Raw genomic sequence first — 26,636 nt, 5'->3', positions numbered from 1 at the left:
CAGGAGGGTAGATTCTTCTTGAACATACTTCCAGGGCTTTTTTTTCTGGGGGAACATGGCAGAACAGAGTTCCAGAACATCTTGGTACACCAAAGCAGGTCAAAAATAAATGCATACACAGGAGAGCAGTACCATTTACAATATTTTGCGGGCATTTCATTGATAAAAAAATATTACCCACACACCCAGATTTTGCTTAGAAACTTGAAAAAGGCAGAACACATTAGTTAACACTGCCAACATCAATTTCTTAAAATGTGCCAAATTTTAAACTAACCTGCCGGGATATAGCAAACTGCAAAGCCAGATAAAATGCTGCCAGGTGATCAGTTGGAGACAAAGTGTGTGCCCTGAAAAATATTAAGGATAGTTTACTCCGTTAAGATGCATTAAATAACCAGGCTTCCCCCCCACCATCCCTGTCAGCTATGTTGTAGCAAGACAGAGGACTATTAGCCTTCTCGCCTTGGCAGTTTGCAGAAAAACCAACCCATCTGGAGCATATTGCCCCACCCCTCCCCACACATGAATCTTCCACAATGGAAAACGTGAATCTAGTTGGTTGTCACATATTAGAGATGCCACTATCTCCATCATCTCTTTGCCACAACAAGCATTTGAGCAAGTGTATTAAACATGGATTATTTTTCTGAACTGTTTACTGAGATCTGAATATGATAATGTCCTATGGGTCACTGGATAGATCTGAATATAATGTCTAATATCTGCCTTGGCCCAAGTTGTGCAAAGATTCAGGGTTTATCCCAAGGGGAAGCTTACTTGGACTGCTTGAAATGTCCCACTGAATCTTTCTGTTCCTCTAGTCTTATCTTAAAGTCGTCCTACAGTTTTGAAAATTTAGGGAGGAGTTTTGGGGAAATTTCCAATGAGATAAGACAGTTCTGCCCTGGCCCTTCTGGTTTCTCTTTCAACCACTCCCCCTGCTCCTGGAGAAAAGCAAGACTGATGAAAATGGGCTGCAGGGTGCTGTGCATTCTATCAGTGTGAACAGGATTTTGGTGGGTTACTACATGTAAAACGTGTTTTAGGAAGGGGATTCCCTTAGGGCCAAATTACATGTTTGAAGAGTTGGATCCAGGTATCTTGATGATCCTGAACCTAGTTTTCCACCAAGCCTGGTCTTCCTTATTTTTCTTCTTCGCCCACCCTGGGGCAAAGACATAAATCAGTCCTTAAGCATCATCTGAAGTGATCTTAGAGCTTGCTATTGCTTTAACTGTTTTAACTTGACTGTGAATGTATTTATTTATTGAAATACTGTTCCTGAAATGTATTTATTGAAATGTTGTTTATCACCCTGAGCCCTAGGTGTAGGGGGAGGCTGGTCTACAAATCAAATAGATAAATAAATAAGTGGAGCACCGCTGTCAGAGAAGGAAGGACTTCTGCCTTCCTTCCCAAGCCATTTTTCTACATGGAAACAGCCCTGGGCAGTTATTGTTTTGTTTTTGTTGTTCCATAGGCACAGCGTACTCCATATAGAACAATAAAATGGGAAAATACCACACCCCCCCCCCCAAGCTATTTTGGCAAGGAAAAACCACCTGGGAGGAAGGCAGTTCTCCTCCCCATTCCAGGGTGGCATTCCCAGTTTTTTTTAAAATGCATTCCCCACATCTGGGTGTCTGAGGGAAACTCAAGAGTTTACTGGGAACTCAGGAAACCCAGACCCAGTTCTTTAAAAACACAAATATATAATTCGGCCCTGAAGCAGTATGATCTGAGATTCTCTGAAAGGCACACCTTGAAACTGGGCTGACGGAGAGCCACTTCATTTGTGAGAACACATAATGCAACTAGAAGACCTATGCCTCTTGTTATTCTTGTGCTACAGTTTACATTCTTCTGAGTCATTTGTCCTGGAGGCAGGCTACCTCAGAGGATACAGAGTCCTACAGTTTCTTCACCACAAGGCCCTCCAACCAATTAGGTTGGTTTTAGCCCTTTCCTTAAAAAGGAATCTTTCCCTTGGGCTCCACTGTTACTCACTGCCTATACAGGAGATCAAGAAACAGGGAAGTAACCAAAGGGCTCCTTCACTTATGAGAAAATGATAGCAAGGGATGGGTCACTACTAGCTGCCATTATACAGAATGTAACATGAAAAGCTATGCAGATTATGTGGTTCTAACAGTCTAGGATCCTCCCAAAATCACTGCAGTATGTAATGAAACATATAGAAGAATTTGGATCATTTTCGCGATACAAAATCAAGAGAAAAAAAAAACAAAATAATGACATTTTTATTGCAACAAGATTATAAAGAGTACAGAATGTACAGTAATCAAACAACCCCATCAGATATTTGGGAATAAATGTGACTGGGCAAAATTGTAATCTTTTAAAAAACAATTACCAGAAGATTTGGAAAATGATACAAGCATTTTTAACTAGATGGAAAAAATTAAAAATCTAATGGCTGGGAAGAATCTCTGTAATCAAAATATATGCACTGCCAAAACTATTTTTTATTTCAAATGTTACCTATTTATATAGAAGAAAGAATATTGAAAGACTGGCAGAGACAGATTAAAAAATTATTCAGAATGGTACAAGTAAGCTTTAAAATATTACAAGATGAGAAAAAGAGAGGAGGATTAACAATCCCAAATATAAAATTATATTATCAAGCGGCAGGCCTGGTCTGGATAGCAGATTGGTTTAAAAACCCAAACACTTGAGCCAGCAGATCTGGAAGAAGGCTTACATAATTATTTATGGATTAAGAAACCAATCAAAATGATCATAACATGAGAAAGAAGCCATACAATCAGAGATGGACTTTAAAGAATTTGGCTTACACGCTAGAATTTACTGAGCTCTTCAAACTCTCTACTTATGACCCCAATAGAAGCTTATCATGATAAACACACGAGAAGTAAGAATGATTTTTGGCAGAAGATGGGTTCAGGTAGCTGACTCAAGATTGACTCAGCCTTCCATCCTTCCAGAGTTGGTAAACTGAGTATCCAACTTGCTGGGGGTAAAGTGTAGATGACTGGGGAAGGCAATGGCAAACCACCCCGTAAAAAGTCTGCCATGAAAATGTCATGATGTGACGTAACCCCATGGGTCCGTAATGACTTGGTACATGCACAGGGGACTACTTTTATCTTTTTAACATGGTAAATGCTCAGGAGAAAATCACATCTTGGTAAGACATTAAAGAAGAAGGAATAAATATTCAGTGGCTGATATATTATCAGTCAGTTTCAAGGCTAAAGAAGATTATTAATATGGAAGGTGGCACCCTAACAGATGGGTCTGAATTCAAACAGTTGATTACAAAAAAAAAAAAAGATCATTTACTAAAAGGTAAAGGTAGTCCCCTGTACAAGCACCAGTCATTTTTTAATCTGGGGTGACATTGCTTTCACAACGTTTTCATGGCAGACTTTTTAATGGGGTGGTTTGCCATTGCCTTCCCCAGTCATCTACACTTCCCCCCCAGCAAGCTGGGTATTCATTTTACCAATCTCGGAAGGATGGAAGGCTGAGTCAACCTGAAGCCTGCTACCTGAACCAGCTTCTGCTGGGATCGAACTCAGGTCGTGAGCAGAGGGCTCCAACTGCAGCACTGCAGCTTTACCACTCCAACTAGAAACAGAAGAACAAGTGAAAAAATGTATGATTAAATGGATGCAGAATTTTAGAGAGCAGATATCTATGCATCAATTGCAGTGTTTATGGAGAAAAGAAATCAAGTTTACAGCATTAATAGAAGATTGGTACAAAATGTTTTTTTAGATAGTACATAACTCCAAAGGACATTGAGAATTCAGAGGAAAAACTACAAAGGAAAATGCTGGAAATGCCAAGATATGGGACCTTTTTCATATGTGGTGGACTTGTAAAGAGGTGGAGGAGGAGAAAGGAAATACATTGAAAAATGCAGAACATATTAAAATTTAAATTCCCTATGGAAGCTAGAGATATACTATTAGGTATGGTGCCTGAAAAATTACCAAAAATTCTGGAAGAGATATTAAAATATATGACAGCAGCTAGAACTATTTATGCAGCAAAATAGAGCAGGCTATTCTTGATGACTAGAACCAACCTCTGCGTCATCTGAAGGTGGGAAGAAAGGGTGTTGAAAGTGTTTGGGGAAGCTTTTGTGGAAGACAGAGTGTCCCTTGGCTGTTAACTGTACAGGAACTAGGCCACTGTGCTGGCCCAAGAGTGAGGAGAAAAGGCAACAGTTGTGGAAGATAGTGAGTCAAGCATTAATTGGGTGGCCATTTGTGTAACGGACTGTCTGCCAAAGCGTTGTCCAGCCCAAGAGAAAATGGGCACCAAAGGTAACTATGAGGAGCTATGAAGAACAAAGAGACAGGTGTGCATTATGGGGCTGAGAGGAGCAAGGGAGGGTCCATCAAAGCCATTGCTGAGGCTCTCACCCAGCCTAAAGACAGGGACAAAACTGGTCAAATGTACAGGGTGGGAAAATCAAGAGAGATTTGCCACTGGGGGGGGGGGGGGGGGAGGAGCATGAAAAAAACCAGGAAGACACATTGGATCAGTGTGCCATGCGTTTTCTGGCTTTGTAATCTGTGGAAAGTGAGAGGTGACTGAATAACTGATTGAATATTCTGCATGCTCTAGTAAGAGCACAACCAAAAAAAGTTCTCTGTTAAGTAAAATATTTATTTCTCACCTTTCCTCTTGGATCAAGGCATCTTATAGTAATTAACATATTACAAAGTAAAACCAAAATAAAACAGCAAAACCCAAGTCCATCCCCTCCTAAAGATGCCTACAAACAAAATAGGGGAGGGCTAGAGACACAGCAACCTTGTGAAAGCTAAGGAGGAATAAGTGGTCAGAATGAGGATGGGAGACCTCCAGAGAACCTATGCATGTCACCTTGGATTCCATGATGAAAGAAAGTTGGGCTATAAATGAAATAAGTAAATACCCAATTTCAGAGTCCGGGCTTACTCTCTGCAAAAATTCATGAACCACACATCAGTCATTGTGAAGTCACAGAGATTTAAGATCCAAGAATCCGTGAAATCGGTTTCAAACATTGAACACTGATGTGACAACAATGGTAGCTCCACAAATATTGACTAGCAGCTTTTGATGTGTTATTCAGAGCTGCAATTTCTTTTAGAAGAAAATGTGTATTCAAACCATTAATTATTCTCTGTGAGCTGATAATGGTTCTATTTTAATAATTAAATAAGAGGAAATCCTTTGGAATCAGACTGGATTAGCTAGCCTTACTTCATAAAGCAAATGTTAACACAATAGGCTCTGTTCTCATGAAAACAGCACAGAGATAAAAAAAAATCACATTGCGTAATCATTTTAAAATATCTCCTCTTAAAAACACATGTAAGGTTTTTTTTAAATCGAAAACTGAATGAAAATGGATGCCCACTCACCTTTGAAATGCAAGAAGAGCCTTCCTCTGTAGGACCTCTTGCATCCCTCGCAAGGAAGCTAAAAACAGAGTTTTAATTAGTGATATTTGAGCAAAGACCACAAAGTGGACATGAAAATGTTATCCGAGGCATGTGGAAGAAATTGCATGCAAAATTCATCATGTTTCTAGATGATGCACTTTTGAATGTTAGTGTCACTTTACTCTATTAAAAGGAAACTGTGATTTACGTACCATCTGTCGCTTGTAGGCTGTAAGTCAATCCCAAGGCTAAGTAACCTTTGGCTTTGAACTCAGAGGTTTTGTCCCCCATATCAACTACCATCCTGGCAAATCTTTCTGCTTCTTCTAACTAAAAGCAAAAGAAACAAAGGAATGAAACAAACAGCAATGAAAGACACTTCCTCCTCCTCAAATCTTGTATAGAAGATGTCAGATTAATTTCATGGACAACTACAGGAAGCCAAATAAAAACCATTCTGAAGTGTCCACGCCATTAAAGTTCACTGACAGTAGAAGATTTAGCTTCCCTAGTACTTCCTGCTGTTACTAGTACTATCCACTCCCTCCTTTCCCAGCCTCCAAACTTGTCAAAGAGCCAGGGAATGTCAAGGGAACCTTCTGGTAGAGGGCAGTGGCAGCAGTGCAGGGATCCTAGGGAGCATGAGAGTTACAATTCCCATGATCCCCAGGGTGTCTATACAGTGCTGTTCAGCTTGCAAGAAAAGGTCTTATATGACCTGCAAACTCTTCCCAACAGACATTAACTTTTTATGAATCTGCATAAGGGCAGCCACTGCAAGAGTTGTCTGGGCTCCGATCAGAGCTCCTCAACCCATAGCACTTGCCTGGCTGGAAGCCTCAGGAAAAGCAAACAGATGTCAGCTGCAGCAGTGCCTCTCAACATGCTCCGCGACTCACCTCAACCTAGAGGGTCTGATACCCGGACCCCCTGGAACCTGTCTTTGGGTGCTGCTGGCGGGTTGCCACCTGGGGCCCCACAACAGCCGCCTTGGTGCCTGGCACCAGAGGGGAAGGTAAAGGCACAGACAGCACTCTCGAGAGATGGCCAAGCCAGTTGTGCAAGTGGGAGCCATTCAGGAAGAAGAAGCAGGAAGGCCTCAGAACCAGGCGGGATAAGGGTTTCAGTGCAGTGATGCAGTCATGATGGAAGCACCACCAACTCAGCCCCACCTGGGCCTTGAGCAGATGCGGGGCAAATGCCAGAGGGAGGAGGAATTGTGGAGAGTTCATAAGGGGCTGGAACAGAGAGACAGTTATGGGACAGGGCAGGGGACCAATGGGACAAGAGAGACAGCTAATGGACAGGGCAGGGAACCAATCAGGGGAAGACACCACGGAGGAAGGAAGGGAACATGGGGATAAAAAGGGGCAAAGATGCTGAGGTTGGGGAGGATGATAATTCGGAGCCTGTCTGATGGTGGTTGGGACAGAGAGAGAGAGAGACAGCTTGGAGGCGGTAACTGCTGGTGGAAGCATAACCCCAGCAGTCCTCATTTTGAGTCCTCAGCTGCCCCCCTTGACTATCGCACATCACGACTGAAGGCAGAAGCCCAGGGGCTCCAACTCAAGAGTTCACAAGAGTTCAGAAAGGCAGGGTGAAGAACAGGATGGCAAGAGCTAAATTGGATCTATTTAGAATTGGCCCAGCCTATGGAGATTCTTAACTGACTCCACAGGTAGACCCTAGAAATTCTCTCTCAGCAGAAGAGAGACAGGTATGATTCCAATGTCCAGCAACCTGCATGCTACTCATTTTTAAACTTCACCCCTGTAAAACAACCTGACCTGGTTAGTACTGGATAGTATACCTCCTGAGAATCTTACAGTCATCACATAAGCTCTTTAAGGCAAGGACATCAAAGTAAATAAGTTTCCTTTCAAACCAAAAAGTCATGAATCCACAGCAGCACTACAAGAGCTCAGAATCAGAACTGAAAAGGACCAAGTGGCCATTAAGTCCAACTGTTCACATGCAACAACTGCACACACTCCCCACCAATTCTGTGCATGTGCTGCAAAACCCAGAGCAGAATATGAAGGTAGTTGCAGGGGGCGGGGGGGGGGGGGGAGGCAAACTCAAGGAAGTGTTCTCTTTTAAAAACATATTACTTTCAATCTAACACATTCCTGTAAATCTGACATTCCTGGAAATTTGAACTAAACAAGTAATCACTCAATACAAATAATGTTGACTTGTAAAACAGTGCACATATATCTTTATTATTCTTGTTTTATTGTTGACATTATAATGCTGTTAGCCGCCCTGAGCCTGCTTCGGCGGGGAGGGCGGGATATAAATGTGATAGATAAATAAATAAATAAAATTAAAACACTCTTTTTTTCTTGACTCAGAGAGGTAACAGAAAAACCTACCCAATGAAGGGATCCCATGCATAATTTGGCTGCTAGGAGCGGGATTGTGGCATCATCTGGTTTCAAACGTATACACTCTTTCAAGACCTTCACAGCTCGAGCAGACTGCATGAAAAACATGATTCGGTATAAGACAATATGGCAAGACATACTATCAAGCCCTTGTGAAATGCTCACCAAATTTTAAAACATGTCATAAATTTAATTTCAACAAACAAGGGAGCTCAGTGTGAGGAATGCAAAACAAGAAACTGCGAAGCATGACTCATAATAACAGTTAACAAAATGCAAAACTCTAATGTTGTGAAAATATCTAGCCAATGGCTAACAGCCAAATAATAACTTAACAGAGCAAATTAGGCTCACAGGCACCAAAAGCAAGCACACAAAGATTGATAAAATAAGTACACATTTTCCTCAGAAAAAAAAAAAATTATATGTCCATAAGTGGAGTCTGTAGATTTCCAAATCATTAATACAAGGAGACAATGATGAATCAGCCAAATGAAGATGCCTTTTCTGAGTACTGGAGAACGTTTCAATAATTTTTTGTTCAGTTCATGTGGCTGCTGTGACAGAACCCAATTTCAGTATTAACTAACATCAGCTGATTCATCATTGTCTCTTTGTATTAATGACTGAGGAAAATGCAGAATACATTAATGCCACTCCTTTGATTAAGACTCTGTTTGCTCAGCTTAACGTTTGTTCTCTGCCTGTCTTTCCTTTTAGTAGCTTCAGAGTTGCTCTCTGTCAGGCAAAGATGACAAACAAAGGCATCAACAAAGACTACTTCATAGCTCTTTCCACCATTAAGAGAGAGAGAGAAGAGAGAGAGAGATTGTGCACTGACATGGTCTGTTGGATAAAATTTTGAATAGATTGGGCTCAAATTAGGCTTTCTAGATCTCCTGTTGTGGAGGAGCACCCCCTGCTGTCCACTTGCTGTCCCCACCACCAATCAGTGAGGCACCAGGGTGGGAAATGGGGGACGGTTGAGCCATTGTCCCTTCCAGAGAAAACCTGGAAGCGATGTCACTGCATTGGCAGAAAGTTTGGGCAGGATCCTAGAACATCATGCCAATATAGTGATGTCACTTCCGGGTGTTGCTGGAAATGATATTGTACCATCAGCATTTTGTCATTCCCATCCCTTCCCCCTCTCGTTGGCTGCCAGCCAATGAATGGGAACCTTTGTTCAATTACATTTCAGAAGGGTGCAACTACTTACATGTTACTTTCTCCCCATGTTTGTTTTAAAACTACAACTTTTCTTTAGCAAATGCAGTCTCTGGGATTGTTTCATCAAGGAGAAAAATTGTGTTCGGAAGAAGGGAAACTAAGTCAATCCTCCCTGGTCATTTTCTTATTGGGAAAAGCCACCACTGAGTGCTTCTGCTTGCATTGAGGAAAGCTTACAGGCTTTTTCCAAAGCATTTTTCCAAAGCAGGAACAAAATTATAGGGTTGGAAGGGGCCACAGAAACCATCTAGCCCAGGGGTGCCAAACATGCAGTTTGGGGGCCAAATCAGGCCCTCAGAGGGCTCCTATCAGGCCTCTGAGCAACCAGCTGTCATCTGCTTCCTTCTCCCTCTCTCTTGCTTCCTTCTACATAACAGGTTGCTTTGCAAGGCTTGCTCAATTGCACAGGAGCTACAAAACAAAACCTATCTTTTTTCCATTGGCTGAGGCTCCTCCCTTGGGGAGGAATAGCTTGCTTTGCCAGGCTCTCTTATTCACACATCAGAACTACTGAGCCAGGCCTCTTCCTTCTATTGGCTGAGGCTCTTCCCCCTCCTGGTCCCCTGGGGAAGGAAGGAAAGAGCCAAAGCTTCCTTTGCCCGGTTCCCTCGATCCCATGGGAGAAATACAAAGAAAGCACTTTTAAGGCCAATGAGTGCTAACGTTTTAAGTTTTTTAAAAAATATATTTGTGTTTGTCTGTATTCTTTATAAAATTTATATCTCTGCTACCTAATCTTAAATAGCTATACACATGGCCTAGCCTGATGTGGCTCAGCCAAACCAGACATGGCCCGGCCGAACAAGTTCTCTTTTATATCAGATCCAACCCTTATAACAAATGAGTTCGACATCCCTGATCTAGTCCAACCCCCTGCTCAATGAAGAACTGGTCTAAAGCATCCCTGACAAGTATAAAAGGGTAACAGGAGTAAAATCAGGACAGGGTTTTTTTCCCACCAGGAGAAGACATCAAAAGAAGTCATTAAAATTTCCATCTTCTTGTCTCCTCCTCGATCGAACAATTCAAGAGGCTTCATAAGCTCAAGGAAGAAACCTTGTTTAAAAACAGATACAGAAAGGAATGTGCAGCTGAGCTCAAAGACATGAATAAAAATACACCTCAGCCAGGGATTCACTTTAGCAAGGCACTGCTATGTCACACTTCATTAAAAATGAATAAAAATGATTAACATTTATTCCATAGAATTTCTAGGGGATTTAGCCTAATACTAAAGAGACTGAAATTTTACACAGCTTTGCACAAAGCTGATGGTGCTGATGGAAGACAGTAATAAACAAAGTATTTGGAAGATAAACCATCAATCCTGCATAGTTACAGAAACCTAAATTCTACTGACTCAATGTGTGCAATATTGTAGCTTACAATATCACCGTCATCAGCATTCAACGAAATAAAATCTACAATGAAACGTACTTTTCCTGCTGCCATTAAGGATAGTGCAAACTGATACCAAAGATGGAATTCTTCAAAGGCAAACTTCATGGCTCTTTCTAAGCACTAAAATAAAATCACAAACACATTAATTTTCAAAAGGTACAAACAAAGTAACTAGGGCTTTTTTGTAGCAGGAACTTATTTGCATATTAGGCCACACCCACCAGATGTAGCCAATCCTTCAAGAGCTTACAGGGCTCTTATTACAAGGCTTACTGTAAACTCTTGGAGGACTGGTTACATCAGGGAGGTGTGACCTAATATGCAGAGGCGTTCCTGAAAGTAACTATTTTAAAGCCCTGAAAGTAACTATTTTAAAGGTAACTGCAGAAATGAATCAAACCACAATGCTCTAAGCTAGGGGAAACTAACTTAGAGCTAGTTCAATCTGTTCCCCCTGGCTTAGAGCATTGTGCTTTGATTAGTCATTCATTTCTGCAATTACTTTTACAGTTTCACTAGTCAAGTGCTGCCAGGAAAGCATTTTTGGTGCATTTTAACTTATTCTGTTTTAATTCATTTTTTTTACCTTAGTGTACAACTCCTGTTCATACACGTCATTTACAGGCCTCTTTAATTAAACACATCTCAGTTAGCCACACCTCCTTTGTCCTTTCCAGTCCATGGTATTTGCATGCAGCTCTGTCTCTGCACCCCAAAGTGTGTGTCCATAAGCCTTTTGATAACAGGCTCTTCAGTGTTCAGATTGATAAGAGAGTACAAAACATGGGGAGGGGGGGAGAATCTTACAAGTGCACTGCTCCAGTCTTTGATCTGTGCCAGTTCAAAAGCTTTATCAATCAAGACAATGGAATCAATAGCACACCTATCTAGAGGACAAAGCATAAGCCAAGTCTCTCTGCTTCTATAAAAAGGGTAAGGTGAAGGAAGTGTCAGCAATGGTTTCACAAGACAGTTCCAAAGTAGGTTTGAGATCAGAACTGTGAACCTTCAAAGCAATGTTATATGCAACAAGATCAAAATGGAAAAAAGTGAGAAATAAGGTCACCTCTCTGACATAACTGCTATACAAAAGGAAAGAAGTTACTCTGTGTGTGTGTGTGTGTATAAAAAATAATAGATGGCTGAGCATTCAGTGATCCCGATTAAGTTTCCTTAACATTTATATATGCAAAATCTATTAATGAAATTTATATCAGTTTCCAATGCACGAACACACCAATCCAAGATTTGAATCTTGTTATTGTACTGGATTGTTTATCTTGCTTTTTAAAAAATTGTGAATATTACACTGCATCCATACATCGCAATATTCATGCTTACACATATCCTGGTAACATCTGGGTTGGATTACTGTGACATGCTCTTTGCAGGGGAACTCTTTGAAGGCAGTTTAGAAATTTCATCCAGTGCTCAGTTAGCAACTAAGAGGTTAAGAAGAAGAAGAAGAAGAAGATATTGGATTTATATCCCGCCCTCCACTCCGAAGAGTCTCAGAGCGGCTCACAATCTCCTTTACCTTCCTCCCCCACAACAGACACCCTGTGAGGTGGGTGGGGCTAAGAGAGCTCTTACAGCAGCTGCCCTTTCAAGGACAACCTCTGCCAGGGCTATGGCTGACCCAAGGCCATTCCAGCAGGTGCAAGTGGAGGAGTGGGGAATCAAACCCGGTTCTCCCAGATAAGAGTCCACACACTTAACCACTACACCAAACTGGCTCTCAAACTTGCCATGATGAGCCCTTTCCCACAAGTTGTATCACCTGCCATGGTTATCACTTGGTTTCTGGACCCAATTTAATGTGATGTTTTAAAGTTATGAGCATTCTTGAAGGGCTAATTTTGCCTATATGAATTTGTCTATAATTTGAGAGCATGCACTGCTGCCCTGATCCATTGGCCAGCATTCATTGAAGTAAAACTGATACACATGTGGGGAAGGGCTTTTTCTGTGGTAGCCTCCAGGCTCTGAAATGCCTTGCCTCGAAAAGGAAGTGTGCATAGTTCCTTCTAGAGAGCAGTAGTAAAATCTGTGGGCTTCTCAAGGGCGTATAATGAAACTCAAATCTTATCTTCCTGGGGATGGTTTTGGTTTTAATCTTCATTAACTGTGTTTTACTCAGGCCAAGGAGTTGGTTTTACTATTGCGGAATTTTGGGGGGATTTTTAAAAAACAGGATTTTAGGATCTTTTTAAATTGCTGTTTAATTTTAATCTTATGGATGTTATTTTGGGCTGTTTTGTTAGAATTTTGTCTATCAGTGTTTTGTTTGTTAAGTATTTAAAACTTACAAGCCACCCTTGGTTGCTCTTGTGGCAGAAGGGCAGGATATACATTTCTTAAATAAAGGTATGAGTAAAATCACATATATGCATGTTACTATCAGAATTTTTAAAAAACAGAGGGAATGAAAATAGTAACAAAATTAGTGGAGAGCAGGTTAAAAAAACGGAGGAGCAACAGCAGCATAAGAAAGGATTATTGCATCTAGTTTTTGAGAGAAAAATAGCAATAAAAGGCACATAAATATTATTTTAATTCTATTTGGTGATATCATGGACCATTTGATGACCCAAAAAATTAACACTCAACAGACTCTTATAAAGGGCTTAAAGTTCCTTGGAAAAAACCAACACCTGCCAAAATAACAGGTCTCTGTTGTTTCAAACACTGTGAATTCTGTTATTCTATAGAATGGCACTAGATTAGTAGCTACACAAAATCTACTGAATTACAAGAACACAATGAAAAATATTCAAGCTGGTTTTCCTGTATCGCAGCAGTGATTATTTCTCACCTAGGCTTTGAGTCACTATGGTGATGTTCATAAAATAAAAGGTCAGATATACAATGACTCATTGTAGCAGTGAAGCACAGAAAGCCTACTGAAGTAACATGGTTAATAAGCGAAGTTACACCCTTTGAAGCTCACTGCCTTCAATGAACTTAGAAGTTGTAACTCTGCTTGTGGATGCATTGTAAATCTCAGGTTTTCGCTGAGAATTTGCACAAGAATTTTATCATCAAGTTGTGTACATCTGTGTTGGCTAAACACCATGTTGTCATCCAACACACAGGTTTTCAGACTGAAATACTGCACACGTGTATTATATCTCCTTCAGTGTCCCCTCCTGTTCATTATGACATCTCCCTTTAAAACCTACATAGAATCATTGCATATTCAGCACAGCGATTTGATACTCAACAAACAGTAATTTCACACAGAAATTAGGGGCAACTATGTTGCATATACGTCATAAGTGGCTTATGTATAAGTCATACATTAGCAGAAGGTATTTCAGACTCTTAACTGCAACAACTATGAGCTATTCAATACTCTTAGCATGCCCATTATGCAGCAACCATTACCTGTGAAACTGATAGTAGGAAGCAGCCATAGGAAAATACCTAATATGCCCATGAAAATAAGTTGATATTTAAATTCAGTGTTACCTAGATTGTTCCATGAAAAACTGAACTGATGAATTCTCTACAACATTACATCACCTGCTAAGGATTGTCAACTGGGTGACTTCAGATCCCTGGTTAGTTTTCCAAGCCTACCTCTGACAACATTTCATATTGACCTCTTCTTCCCAGGGCAATGGTAAGCAAATCATAGACTACAGATGCACTCTGCAAACTGATGATGCGATCATTTCTGTGTTCTGGTATTCTGCTCAATACAGCATCACGATTAGCCTGGAAAATAATACCAAAAATAAGGATAAACACAGAAGGAGTTTGTGTATTTCCAAAGTACACACAGAGGTTGCAAAATCCAGGGACAGAAGCCACGTGATTTAGTTTATTAGGACCAATAAAAATAATGCAAAATAGTGTGTAAGTGTCTGAGTTCTCCAGAACTCTTAAATAGGCTGGATGTTTAAAGGGGAGGAAGGGGAAAAAGGTGTTTCAGGGCCTGATATTAGGGTCTCATGCCAGAATCCTGTGTATAATGTCAGGCAGATTTGAATAGGATGGTGATGGGTGGAGTAGGTAATCAGGTTATGTCAAGCATGGTAAAATTCCAATGGTAATTAAGGGTTTAATGGCCCTCCATAAAACTGGTTTGTGAAGTATCATGGAGGACTGAAGTAGTTTGACTCTGTTATTCTTACCCCTCCTCCTTTCCTGCTTATTGCTGTGAAGCAGAGTAGAAAGAAACAAAACTAACAAGATAAAGAGTATTCGCACCTTCCCATGCATTCCTGGTTGGGAGTGTGAAACATCTGGGGGAAAGCAAGGAGGAGATACTGATAACATTGTGAGAATGTAGACATTTATGATAGTTTATGTGTTAGAGAGCCTTCCTAGCCCCCACCTTTGGGAACCTTTGAAGTGTGCCTTAAAAGAACTGTATCAATGTATTGACGGTATCACTCTCAAGAACCTGTCTCAAGAAAGCGTACCAGTCTATCAATAAACGTAGTTTTGTATCCACTTGACTCGTCATTGAGAACTGCATGCTTGACAGGTTATATCTTTGGCCTTCTGGAGGAAATGAAGGGCATTCCCTAAAAGGTATTCCATGGTTTTTGTATATAAACAAAAGTATCAGTACACAAAAATCCCATGCTTTGCGGTCTCAGGAAAGGCACGACCTTCCTTGCTGGAATGATGGAACTGCTTTTCTTGCTACATCTCAAAATCAATCACCCAAGATGTCTAAAATGGGAGACTAATATGAATGTGAACAGTAAACACACTGAAGGACACTGAATTCCACATGTTAATCACCCTTTGGGTAAAGGAAGTACTTCTTCACCCAAAGGGTGAGTAACATGCAGAATTCACTGCCACAGGAGGTGGTGGCGGCTACAAGCATAGACAGCTTCAAGAGGGGATTGGATAAAAATATGGAGCAGAGGTCCATCAGTGGCTATTAGCCACAGTATATTATTGGAACTGTCTGGGGCAGTGATGCTCTGTATTCTTAGTGCTTGTGGGGGGGCAAAGTGGAAGGGCTTCTAGACCCACCTGTGAATCTTCTGATGGCACTTGGGGGGGGGGGGTTGGCCACTGTGTGACACAGAGTTTTGGACTGGATGGGCCATTGGCCTGATCCAACATGGCTTCTCTTATGTTCTTATGAATAGCCTTTCTCCATGAGATAAAAGCAGCATATATGCTGTCTCTGTGTATGTGCCTAATGGAGTCAATAATAAGTGAAGACGTGATACTTTAAACACTTCTCTTTTTGCAGTTTTAGATGTACATTAGTTAGAAGTTTGCTTTTTATCTCCAATTCAGGGAGAAGAACATCACCCAGTTTAGATTCCACCAGACTTTCACTCTCCACAGCTATTTAAGGCTCTGAAATGATTTGCATAAACAAAACCAGGGTAATCAGGTTGGAAGGCAGGTTGGGAGAGATGAATTTTCACAGTGGTATGTAGGAAGCTAAGCACTCTACTTTCCATGAGCTTAGCTATGCACATCCACCCTTGAAAGCACATCATCACTGTACCAGTAAGACATTATCTTAGTGGAATAATGAAATAGATTTATTTATGTTATAGTCCCCCTTTCTCACTGGGACTCAAGGCAGATTATATAAGGTAAGTCAATATAACCAAAACAATGGGACATTCAGTAAACAATGCAATCAAATTGAATAAGTCTGGAACTAACCAGAATTCTAAAAGACAGACATAAAACATAGGGACAGTACTAATATGACACATGCAAAAATTACATACTAGGATCCTACTTACAGGAACCTATACAAGGAGCAGTGTTCCCTCTAAGCTGAGTTAGTATGAGCTAGCTCATAGTTTAGCAGCCTCTGGCTCACACATTTTTGTCTTAGCTCAGGAAAAATGGCCCCTGAGCAAACTAATGTATGCAGTAGCTCACAACCTTAATGCCAGTAGCTCATGAAGTACAATTTTTGCTCATAAGACTCCACAGCTTACAGGGAGTATTGCACAGAAGTATAGACCACAGTCCCTAATCATTTGTCCAACTTTGTGAACCATTTTGTATGGCACAAGCCGAATACTAAGGGCCAGCGAGGAAGTCTAGGGTTGATACATCGAGGCAGACAATGGTAAATCACCTCTGTTCATCTCTTATCTTGAGAACACTACAGAGGTCATCATAAGTTAGTTGTGACTTGATGGCATGTTACATACACATACATACACAAACATATGGATTAAACTACCTAATATTTGGAAATTCTTAAGTGGGTCTCCCATAATGCTTTTACAGCATCGGAGAGGGAAGCTGTAACATGAATCAGTGTTCCCCTGCAGTGATGAAGAGGGGTTAACTCTTCCTTCTCCCCCACTATTTCCCCAGTAGAAACCCAATATCACTGATCTGCAATTAGACTCCAAGGAGGAAAAGACAGACAGGCATCCTTGTTGTAGTTGTCTCTCAACTAACAGCAGCTTGACGGGCTACTTTTATCAAGGAACTGGTGTAAGAGGAAAATGTTAACACAGATTTTCCATAATAAAAGTAGCAAAACAGGAGAAATAACACGACAAATGGAATTTAAATGGAATTAATTTTTTTAAAAAATTGACTTGCTTACCATAGACTCACTAATCAGCAGCAGCAAAAGAGCTTCTTCAGTATTCTCTTGAGGACAGAAAATGCTGTTAAAAATTGAGTATTTATTACCTTAAAAATAAAGTACCTCAAGATTTTTTAAATATACTATATTTAACTGCTCTGCCGCATTCAGTGCAAATACCAATACAAGTACACAGTGTATTGGTAAGTATATAATAGCATCAGTACCTATGTTGATTCTGGCAACAGCAAATCAAATTACAACAGTAGAAGTTATTTTGAAAAGATGGTTGCAAGTGTTCCCCACAGTAACACAGCAGTAATCAGGATTAAAAACAAGCAACTCTGCTCTGGCAGCTATAAAAATGCCCCAGTGAGCACAAACACCAAAGCTACTGTGTTCCCATGTTGTTGCACTGACAGCAACCAAAGGACACATTTTCCTGGATTTTCTTCAGAGCTCTCACATTTGGATCACAATAAGAGTATGGGCGGTAGCTATTAACACATAACAGATTCCATTTGATTTCATGTTGCAGAGTTCTGCATTTTGTTTTCTTTTCAAGAATGTGTGAAATGCCAGTCTGTTTTCTGTGTGCCTTCAGTATCACCATGGATGGGGAAAGTAGGCTGGAACAAATGAACTGCTATGTAAGATATGGTTTTTCACTCTTCCTACATTACTGACAGGTCTGTAGCTGGAGGAGATTTGGGGCCAATTCCTCCCTAGGCTTGCCAGGCCCCAGCGGGGATCCCCCAGTTTTGCAGGCTCCTCCCTGCCACTAGCCAGCTGGCCAGCAGGAAAAAGCCCTGCCCCAACAGCCACCATGTGCCTGGCAACTCCAACTCCCCCCACCCCACTCCACCCCAAATGTACTGATGCCTCCTCACCATAAGATTTCTGTCTTTAGGTTTGACGACCGTGCGGTCAGAGGACCCCCCAAAAAAAATAAAGATCAAGGGATGCATTTATTGAAGATCCCTCATAAGTAAGCAATATAGAAAACAGAACTTCCTAATGCAAGAAATTTCACAAGCGTCAGAACAATTTCTTTCTTGAGAGCAGGGGTCATTTTGTAGAAAAAGAGGTGCTGGAGCTCATTAGCACAACTCATTTGCATATGCTGCACACCCCTGACATCACCGGAAGGTGTACTAAATTATATCACCTCAGCATCTACCTTTAAATGCTTCTTGAATTATAACTGTCATAATAGTACCTTACTCCCATCATACCTTTTAAATTACTTTTTCCTTTTGGGCCACAATTACATGATGAAGATTTCCATCTGTCTGTTTAATATGTTTTGGTTATTTCCCCATTTTTTGTGAGGGGAAATACTATAAAGTTTGTCAAATCTTAAGAGTTCAGTAAAATTCTCACAGGGGGGTTGAACAATGGATCCCAGAAGCAAATTTTTTGGGGGGCGGGGAAGAGGTAAGAAAGAAAGAGCACAATATAATTTAGAGGTTCCGGAGCTCTGCTCCTGCCCTAAATGAAGCCTGCTAGGGAGTAGAGAGTTTAGTTTTTGCTATTTCCTTTAAAGAAATTCAATGAGCTACAGGTGCACTATAATATAGTGGGTTCAAAGCATTGCAGAGATGAGATCATAGTGAGGACAGCTGTTTCTTAAAGGAAACATGGTGAAGGCTGCTTCCCACAAAGACTAAGGGCCTATGGGCCAAACCTATATACAACTCTAAACTCCCGCGCTAGCTTTCCATTGGTTCATTCAAACAGGCAGGGGTCTGTGATTGGTGCAGGGCAGCAGGTATTTGGATCCCACTACCTATTGTTATACAGTCCCCAAGCTCTGCTTTCCTGGCTCCAATGAGCTGGCAGGAAGTACATACTTTAAGGCACATACATAACATGCACATAATGTACAAAAAGAAAATCTCATAGCCCAAAGGCAGGGAAAATGTTTTAAACCATCTCTACCTACAAACCTGTGTGTTTTAAAACTTCCACACAGTTCAAAATGACTTAAATTATTAAAGTCATGAGAGCAGACGCTAATGTGAGATAAATTTCTATAATGATTTTTCTGTTTATTTTAACACACACTTCAATGTTCACTACTAATGCGAAAGTGGGACCAGTATCACCATTGTTACTGCTCTCCCACTATTATTAAACAATGTTAAGTGAACTACAGTTACAACCTAGCTTCTTTTTAATTTCAATACATTTCTGTAACTATTAAAAACCTAATTGTTTTACCCCATGTGGTCCAACAATTTTAGGTTCTTCTAATTAAAGCTGTAACATGGCATGATGTTATTAGTATTAGCAGTGTACAAAATTCTCATTAACACTCCATTAGAGTGGTGACAATTAGGAATTCAAATACTTGGAAGGTCATTTCGAACACTGGATCCAAAAGCCAAAACACACTTCTGAAAGGTGTTTAGGTTTTGGGCAAATTTCCAAGTGAAAACAGACCTGCAAATTAGAACACTTTGCATGAGGTCCATATTATCCTAACTTAACAAATGAAACTCTCAAGAAGGAAAGGGAATTCGTAGCCATGTAAGACCACAGTCATTCAAGGACTTTCTTGGTTGAAGCCAATACAGTGCAGCCCATTTCAAGCATTCTTGTACAATTAAAGGCATACTATCCACATGGATCTTTAAAAGTGTATGGCTCAACAGCAAGATATGGGAGTAATTCAGACAATAGAAGTATCTAGGTTTTGGATACTAAGTAAGGAATTGTAAAACAGGATTGTAGACTAAGGCAGCTGATGTTCATCACTTGATCATCTGTGCAGTCCTAAATGAGAACAGCACATGTACATAACCGCCAGAAAGTTGGCGGTTATCAGAGTATAAGACTATTCCTTCACCTTCCCTAACTGTTTTCCCTGACAAATACAACACACACTGCCCTTGCATCATCATCCTAGTGTTCTGCAATGCCAAAACTGGCATTTAAGAAGGCAGAAATTCAGAAGCTTCAAGGGGAAAAGCTAAAGGCCAAAATTGTAAGACGACCAAAGTATTGTAATGCTGTCTGAAACAACTGACAAAGGAGAGGGAAATACACCGTTCGTCATGTATACGCTTACCATGTTGCTCAAATATTATAATACAGTGCATATACACTAGGTAGCTTATAACCTAGATATTATTCCTAACATGCAGTCGTGTTGACAAATTATATATTGATGCATATCTACTCATTGTGGATATTCACACAGTGTCAGGGGTAATGTTTTCATTCAGTCCACTGAGAAAGTGGATTTCTTCCTCCATTTTGGTTAAGACTGCACTTTTTATTATTCCAGTAGAATGCTATTACAAAGCATACAACCCAATTATGTTAAAAATCATTGCGAAAACTTACTTTTCTCCAGAGTATACTCGTGGTCTTCTGCTAAGTGCATAGCTTTTTGTGTTCACACCTTTCCAGAGAGGATCGTCCAGGGGCGACTGATGAGGAGGGTCATCCAATGGGTTCCAGTAACTTTGTTCACACATGCCTCTTAACAAGATTTCAGCTAATTGCCTTGCTATTGTCTAGCACAGAACAATATTTTTCCATTAAGGGTGTACAAAAAAAAAAAGACTGCAGAACTAAAAACATTACTCATGCTGCAAAACCTTTTGTTCATAAGCATGAAACTCAATAGGCTATTAATGCAAGTGTTCTGGCAAATGTGCCTTCAGCAAAATACATATTGGTCTTTTCTGAATTATTTACTTTTATTTTAATATTGCATTATAATATTTTGTTGACAACTGAATGTTCTGTAATAATATTTTCTTCTAATGAAGGACCAGACAACAATGAACAAGGTATTCATGGTTTATAGCCAATTACAAAAGAAATTATTAATGTAATTAGTTGTAGGCATAAAAACTTACCATTCGTAGGTTTTGTGTTGTTCTTGTTTCAACAGCTCTTAGAATTTCTCTAAATCTACCGACTCCTCTTGTCAAATTCCTGTACATATACATAGAATTCAACAGTATTTGCAGCTAATACCTTCATATTTAATTGTTTTAATATTTGTAATCTAAGAAAATATTGATTTTTTTTTAAAAAAAGAGTTAAATGTGATTTTTTACTGTTGTTACAATAACTTTTATTAGAAGCATAAAATAACAATTTAGAAGCATAAAAGAATGATTTAGCTTCATTAAATCCACAAATGTAAAATATATTTTTGGGAAAGATAAACAGCATTGCAGCACCATAAGTTTTTGTTCTCTTGCTTCCAGACTGTCTCAGCTATTCTGCTGAAATCTTCTTGAAAAGTAGGTTATGAAGATCAAAAATCATTCCCCCCCAGGGTACTCCCAGGGTAATAAGCAGAAGCAACTATAAGGGTGAACAGACATGAAATGGAAAAATGGATGATAAACAGCCTTCTGAAAAACAGTTTTAAAATAAACTATTTTTTTCCAACAGTGGAAGGTCTAAAATATACATAGGGTAGTTGAGCAGAAGGGAATTATATACTTTAATTCACTTTACTTTCTTCTAGTGAGAACAGACCTTTTCCCAATTCTATTTCCAAAATCAGGCATTCCCATTTCTACTAAATAAAGGGAAATAAATGAAGGACCGAATGAGCCCAAGAAGTGCATGTCTTAATCCATACAAAAAAGGACCTCTTCTATAAATCAAACAAGCCTGGAGATATAAACATAGAAAGACTGGAGGAAGCAGCAGAAGTTGACATTCAACTTTCCAATAGAGCTGCAGTATGTGACTTCATCACTAGCCTGTCAAAATGTGAAGACCCTTCAAAATTCACTATAATCCATAAATGGTTGCAAAATACCATACACTGTTCTGCATCCATGCCTACTAAACTACAGACCATTATTTTGTACAGGATGTGCTGTGATGTAGTGGTTAGTATATTGGATCAGAACTGGGAAACTCAAGTTCAAAGACCTACTTAGCCATGAAGTCCCATGAAGCCATGAAGACCCATAGTCTGTAGCAGTCATACAATAAAATTCTAGTCCAGCAACACTTTAAAGACCAATTTTGTTGGCACATCCTGCTGTTCTTTAAGGTGCTGCTGGATTAGAATTTAGTTCCACATAGTCATGAAGTTTACTACTGCAGGGCTTTTTTTGTAGCAAGAACTCCTTTGCATATTAGGCCATACACCCCTTGATATAGCCAATTCTTCTAGAGCTTACAGTAGGCCCTGTACTAAGAGCCCTGCAAGCTCTTGAAGGATTGGCTACATCAGGGGTGTACATCAAAGGAGTTCCTGCTACAAAAAAAGCTCTGTATCATCCATGGAACCCATATGACTTACCTTGTGGACGATTTTATGTCCCTCTCTATCCAAGATTCACATGTTTGTTCTAAACTATGACTACTTATCATATACTATCATAGACTAACAATCAAACAGCAACAACGTGGATATTAGTTTTTCCATCTCACTGAGAAACACTATCTTGCCTAATAATGACTGCCCTTCCTTATAGAAAGTTCTGGAAAACTGTAGCCTGATATTATGCATATTCACTTAGAGACACTAGTTTGTTCCATTTGTTCTTAATTCCAGCTATGTGATCATGGGACTGTAGTCTTAGCCTTCAAGTAAGTAATTCTGCTTAATATCCTTGCACATGTACATAGTAAGCCAAACAGAAATATGTCACACTTCTCTACGCAGATATATATATGAGCTACATAACATTTTGCATTATCCCCCAGAAATATATAAAGGGTCATTTGGTTGCACACGAGTAAGTTTTAATTGGTATAGCAACCAGAATGTGTGCGTAACTGCACAAGAAACTCATGAATTTCAAAAATAGGAAACTTAATTTAAATTGGTTTTTTTTTCTTGGTTTAAATTATTTTTTTTCTTGGTGATTTATAAGAAGAATCTTCACTCTGAATCTCAGAACGGCTTACAATCTCCTTGTACCTTCCTTCCCCACAGCAGACACCCTGTAAGGTAGGTGAGGTTGAGAGAGCTCTCACAGAAGCTGCCGTTTCAAGGACAGGTCTGCAAGAGCTATAGCGTTTAAATTTAAAATTTTTATTAATTTTAAACGCAAATAAACAAACAGTATAAAGTAGTACAGATATACAATGTGGGATTAATGAAAACAGAGAAAAAAAGAGAACACATATGAAGTATTCTAACAATAAATCAATTTCTGGTATACTACATAAGCAGGTAAGTAATAAGTTTGTAACAGATAGCAAACTATAGGGTACCATGGTCTTATTACTTTTCTATCATATAATGCAGGAGAGCAATTAGAAGTATTAAAAGCCAATTTACTTAAAATAAAGTAATCCTACAGTATGTTAAATGTTTGTTTGAGAACTAGGTATCAGTTTCAGTCAAAATAATAAAACATAGCCTGAGTCAAAAACGTCCTTAAACACTTTTAAGGTAAATGCTATAGTATCGTTAGAGATATTTCTTCTCTTTTTTTACTCTTTTTTCTGAAATTTATATTAGACCATCCATTTTCAAACCTCAACTTTGGGAACCTTATTTTATTAAATTATAGGAAAGGAACCCATGCAAGAGCTATGGTTGATCCAAGGCCAATCCTACAGCTGCAAGTGGAGGACTGGGGAATCAAATCCGGTTTCTCCCAGATAAGAGTCTGTGCACTTAACCACTATTCCATCAGTTTGTCTTCCAGATTTTTATGAGCCTGAATTAGCATTTCCAAATCCTACTAAGGTTTCATCTACAGTTTGCTACACTAATGCATTGGATCACAGATGTTTGGTTATTTGGTCTGATTTGATTTCCACGGACACTGTATATATTCAGTCAAGCATTGACTCAAAATTAGTCTTGCATTGGACCTATGACAATGTGCTACAGAACATGATTGACTAGTTTTTTAATAATAATAATAATAATAATAATAATAATAATAATAATAATAATAATAATAATAATAAGTAAAGGTAGTCCCCTGTGCAAGCAACAGTCGTTTCCAACTCTGGAGTGACGTTCTTTTCACAATGTTTTCGCGGCAGACTTTTTTACGGGGTGGTTTGCCATTGCCTTCCCCAGTCATCTATTCTACACTTTCCTCCCAGCAAGCTGGGTACTCATTTTACCAACCTCGGAAGGATGGAAGGTTATAACAACAGGGTTAATAATTTTTTTCTACTGTTGGAATAATGATATTGTCTTGCTGTAATGCTGTTTTGGTTAACTTTATTTGTATTGTTATATTGAAAAAATTAATAAAAAACTTTACATTTAGAAGGCCCTGTAATTGACTAATATCAGTTCTATATTTGTAATCATACGTTTTTCATTGTTTTATTGATGAGTATTATTGAGATCGTTTTTAAAATGTTGCACAGCATTTTGAGCATATTAGAAGCATTGTAAACAAAATTAAATATTCCAAATATAATTTCTAGGGGTTATCCTTCACTACCTAAGACAGCCCCTCTCATGGATTGCATCCTTGATGTGGTGGGAGTTAGGCTGTGGGCTATGCCATGCAGGGCCACCCAAGATGGACAGGCCACAGCTGAGAACCCAGACAAAATGTGATCCACTGGAGAAGGAAATGGCAAACCACTCCAGTATCCTTGCCAAGAAAACCCCATGGACAGTAACAAAAGGCTAAAAGATATGGCGCTGGAAGATGAGTCCCTCAGGTCAGAAGGTGCCCAGTATGCTACTGGGGAAGAGCGGAGGGCAAGTCCAAGTAATCACAGAAAGAGTGAAGCGGCTGGGCCAAAGCCGAAAAGACGCTTAGCTGTGGATGTGTCTGATGGTGAAAGGAAAATCCGATGCTGCAAAGAACAATATTGCATTGGAACATGGAATGCAAGATCTATGAATGAAGGTAAGCTGGATGTAGTCAAACAAGAGATGGCAAGACTGAACATCGACATCTTGGGAATCAGTGAACTAAAATGGACGGGAATGGGTGAATTTAACTTAGAGGATCACTACATCTATTATGGGCAAGAGTTCTGTAGAAGAAATGGTGTGGCCTTTATAGTTAACAAGAGAGTGAGGAAGGCAGTAATGGGATACAATCTCAAAAATGACAGAATGATCTCGGTCCGTATCCAAGGCAAACCATTCAATATCACAGTAATACAAGTCTATGCCCCAACCACTGAAGCAGAAGAGGCTGAAGTGGACCAGTTCTATGAAGATCTACAACACCTTCTAGAATTAACAAAACAAAAAAAAAGATGTCCTCCTCATCATAGGGGACTGGAATGCCAAAGTAGGAAGTCAAAAGGTAACGGGAATAACTGACAAGTTTGGCTTTGGAGAACAAAATGAAGCTGGGCAAAGGCTAATAGAGTTCTGTCAAGAGAACAAACTGGTCATAGCGAACACCCTCTTCCAACAACCTAAAAGGCGACTCCTCACATGGACATCACCTGATGGGCAACAAAGAAATCAGACTGATTATATATACTCTGCAGTCAAAGATGGAGTAGCTCCTTACAGTCAGCAAAAACAAGACCTGGAGCTACTGCAGCTCAGATCATGAGCTACTCATTGCAAAATTCAGGCTTAAACTGAAGAAAACTGGGGAAGCTATTAGGCCATTCAGATTTGACCTTGATCACATCCTTTGTGAATATACAGTGGAGATGAAGAATAGGTTTAAGGAACTAGAGTTGATAGACAGAGTGCCTGAAGAACTATGGATGGAGGTTCGTGACATTGTACAGAAGCCAGCAATCAGCACCATCCCAAAGAAAAACAAACGCAAGAAAGCAAAGTGGCTGTCTGATGAAGCTTTACAAATAGCTGAGGAAAGAAGAAAAGTGAAAGGCAAAGGTGAAAAGGAAAAATTCACCCAACTGAATGCAGATTTTCAGAGAACAGCAAGGAGAGATAAGGAGGCCTTCCTGAAGGAACAATGCAAAGCAATAGAGGAAAATAACAGAATGGGAAGGACAAGAGATCTCTTCAAGAAAATTGGAGAAATCGAGGGAATGTTTCGTGCAAAGATGGCCATGATAAAGGACAAAAACGGTATGGACCTAACAGAAGCAGAAGAGATCAGAAAGAGGTGGCAAGAATACACAGAAGAATTATACAAGAAGAATCTCGATGTCCCTGACAACCATGACAGTGCAATCGTGGACCTTGAGCCAGACAGCCTGGAGTGCAAAGTCAAATGGGCCTTAGAAAGCATACTAACAACAAAGCAAGCGGAGATGATAGTATCCCAGTTGAGCTATTCAAAGTCCTAAAAGATGATGCTGTTAAAGTGATGCACACATTATGTCAACAAATTTGGAAAATGCAACAGTGGCCACAGGATTGGAAAAAGTCAGTTTATATTCCAACCCCAAAGAAGGGTAATGCCAAAGAATGTTTAAACTATCGCACCATTGTACTCATTTCACATGCCAGCAAGGTCTTGTTAAAGATCCTGCAAGCTAGGCTTCAGCAGTATGTAGATCGGGAACTACCAGAAGATCAAGTTGGGTTTCAGAGAGATAGAGGAACTAGAGATCAAATTGCCAAAATTCGCTGGATTATGGAGAAAGCACGGGAGTATCAGAAAAACGTCTATTTCTGTTTCACTGACTACACTAAAGCCTTTGATTGTGTGGACCACAACAAACTGTGGCAAGTCTTTAAAGAGATGGGAGTACCAGACCACCTCACATGTCTCCTGAGAAACCTGT

At 39.8% G+C, this 26,636-nt stretch overlaps 1 protein-coding gene across 7 annotated transcripts in view; it reads right to left on the bottom strand.

Moving 5' to 3' along the window:
• Positions 1-26,636, bottom strand: part of TTC7B (tetratricopeptide repeat domain 7B) — a 172,477-nt gene that overhangs the window by 81,181 nt on the left and 64,660 nt on the right. For all 7 annotated transcript variants that reach the window (XM_060261566.1, XM_060261572.1, XM_060261567.1 and 4 more), the window contains 9 exons: positions 20,867-20,945; positions 20,346-20,518; positions 17,013-17,076; positions 14,033-14,170; positions 10,487-10,570; positions 7,808-7,912; positions 5,645-5,762; positions 5,412-5,469; positions 278-350 (listed from right to left, as the gene is read on the bottom strand). In XM_060261566.1, coding sequence (XP_060117549.1) covers positions 278-350; positions 5,412-5,469; positions 5,645-5,762; positions 7,808-7,912; positions 10,487-10,570; positions 14,033-14,170; positions 17,013-17,076; positions 20,346-20,518; positions 20,867-20,945 — 892 coding nt within the window. The remainder of the gene's footprint in view (positions 1-277; positions 351-5,411; positions 5,470-5,644; positions 5,763-7,807; positions 7,913-10,486; positions 10,571-14,032; positions 14,171-17,012; positions 17,077-20,345; positions 20,519-20,866; positions 20,946-26,636) is intronic.

Source organism: Heteronotia binoei, chromosome 21 (genome assembly GCF_032191835.1).
Source record: "Heteronotia binoei isolate CCM8104 ecotype False Entrance Well chromosome 21, APGP_CSIRO_Hbin_v1, whole genome shotgun sequence".
NCBI classification, from domain to species: domain Eukaryota; kingdom Metazoa; phylum Chordata; class Lepidosauria; order Squamata; family Gekkonidae; genus Heteronotia; species Heteronotia binoei.
The sequence above is the reverse complement of the archived record's forward strand: the minus strand, read 5'-3'. Positions and strand labels throughout refer to the sequence as shown.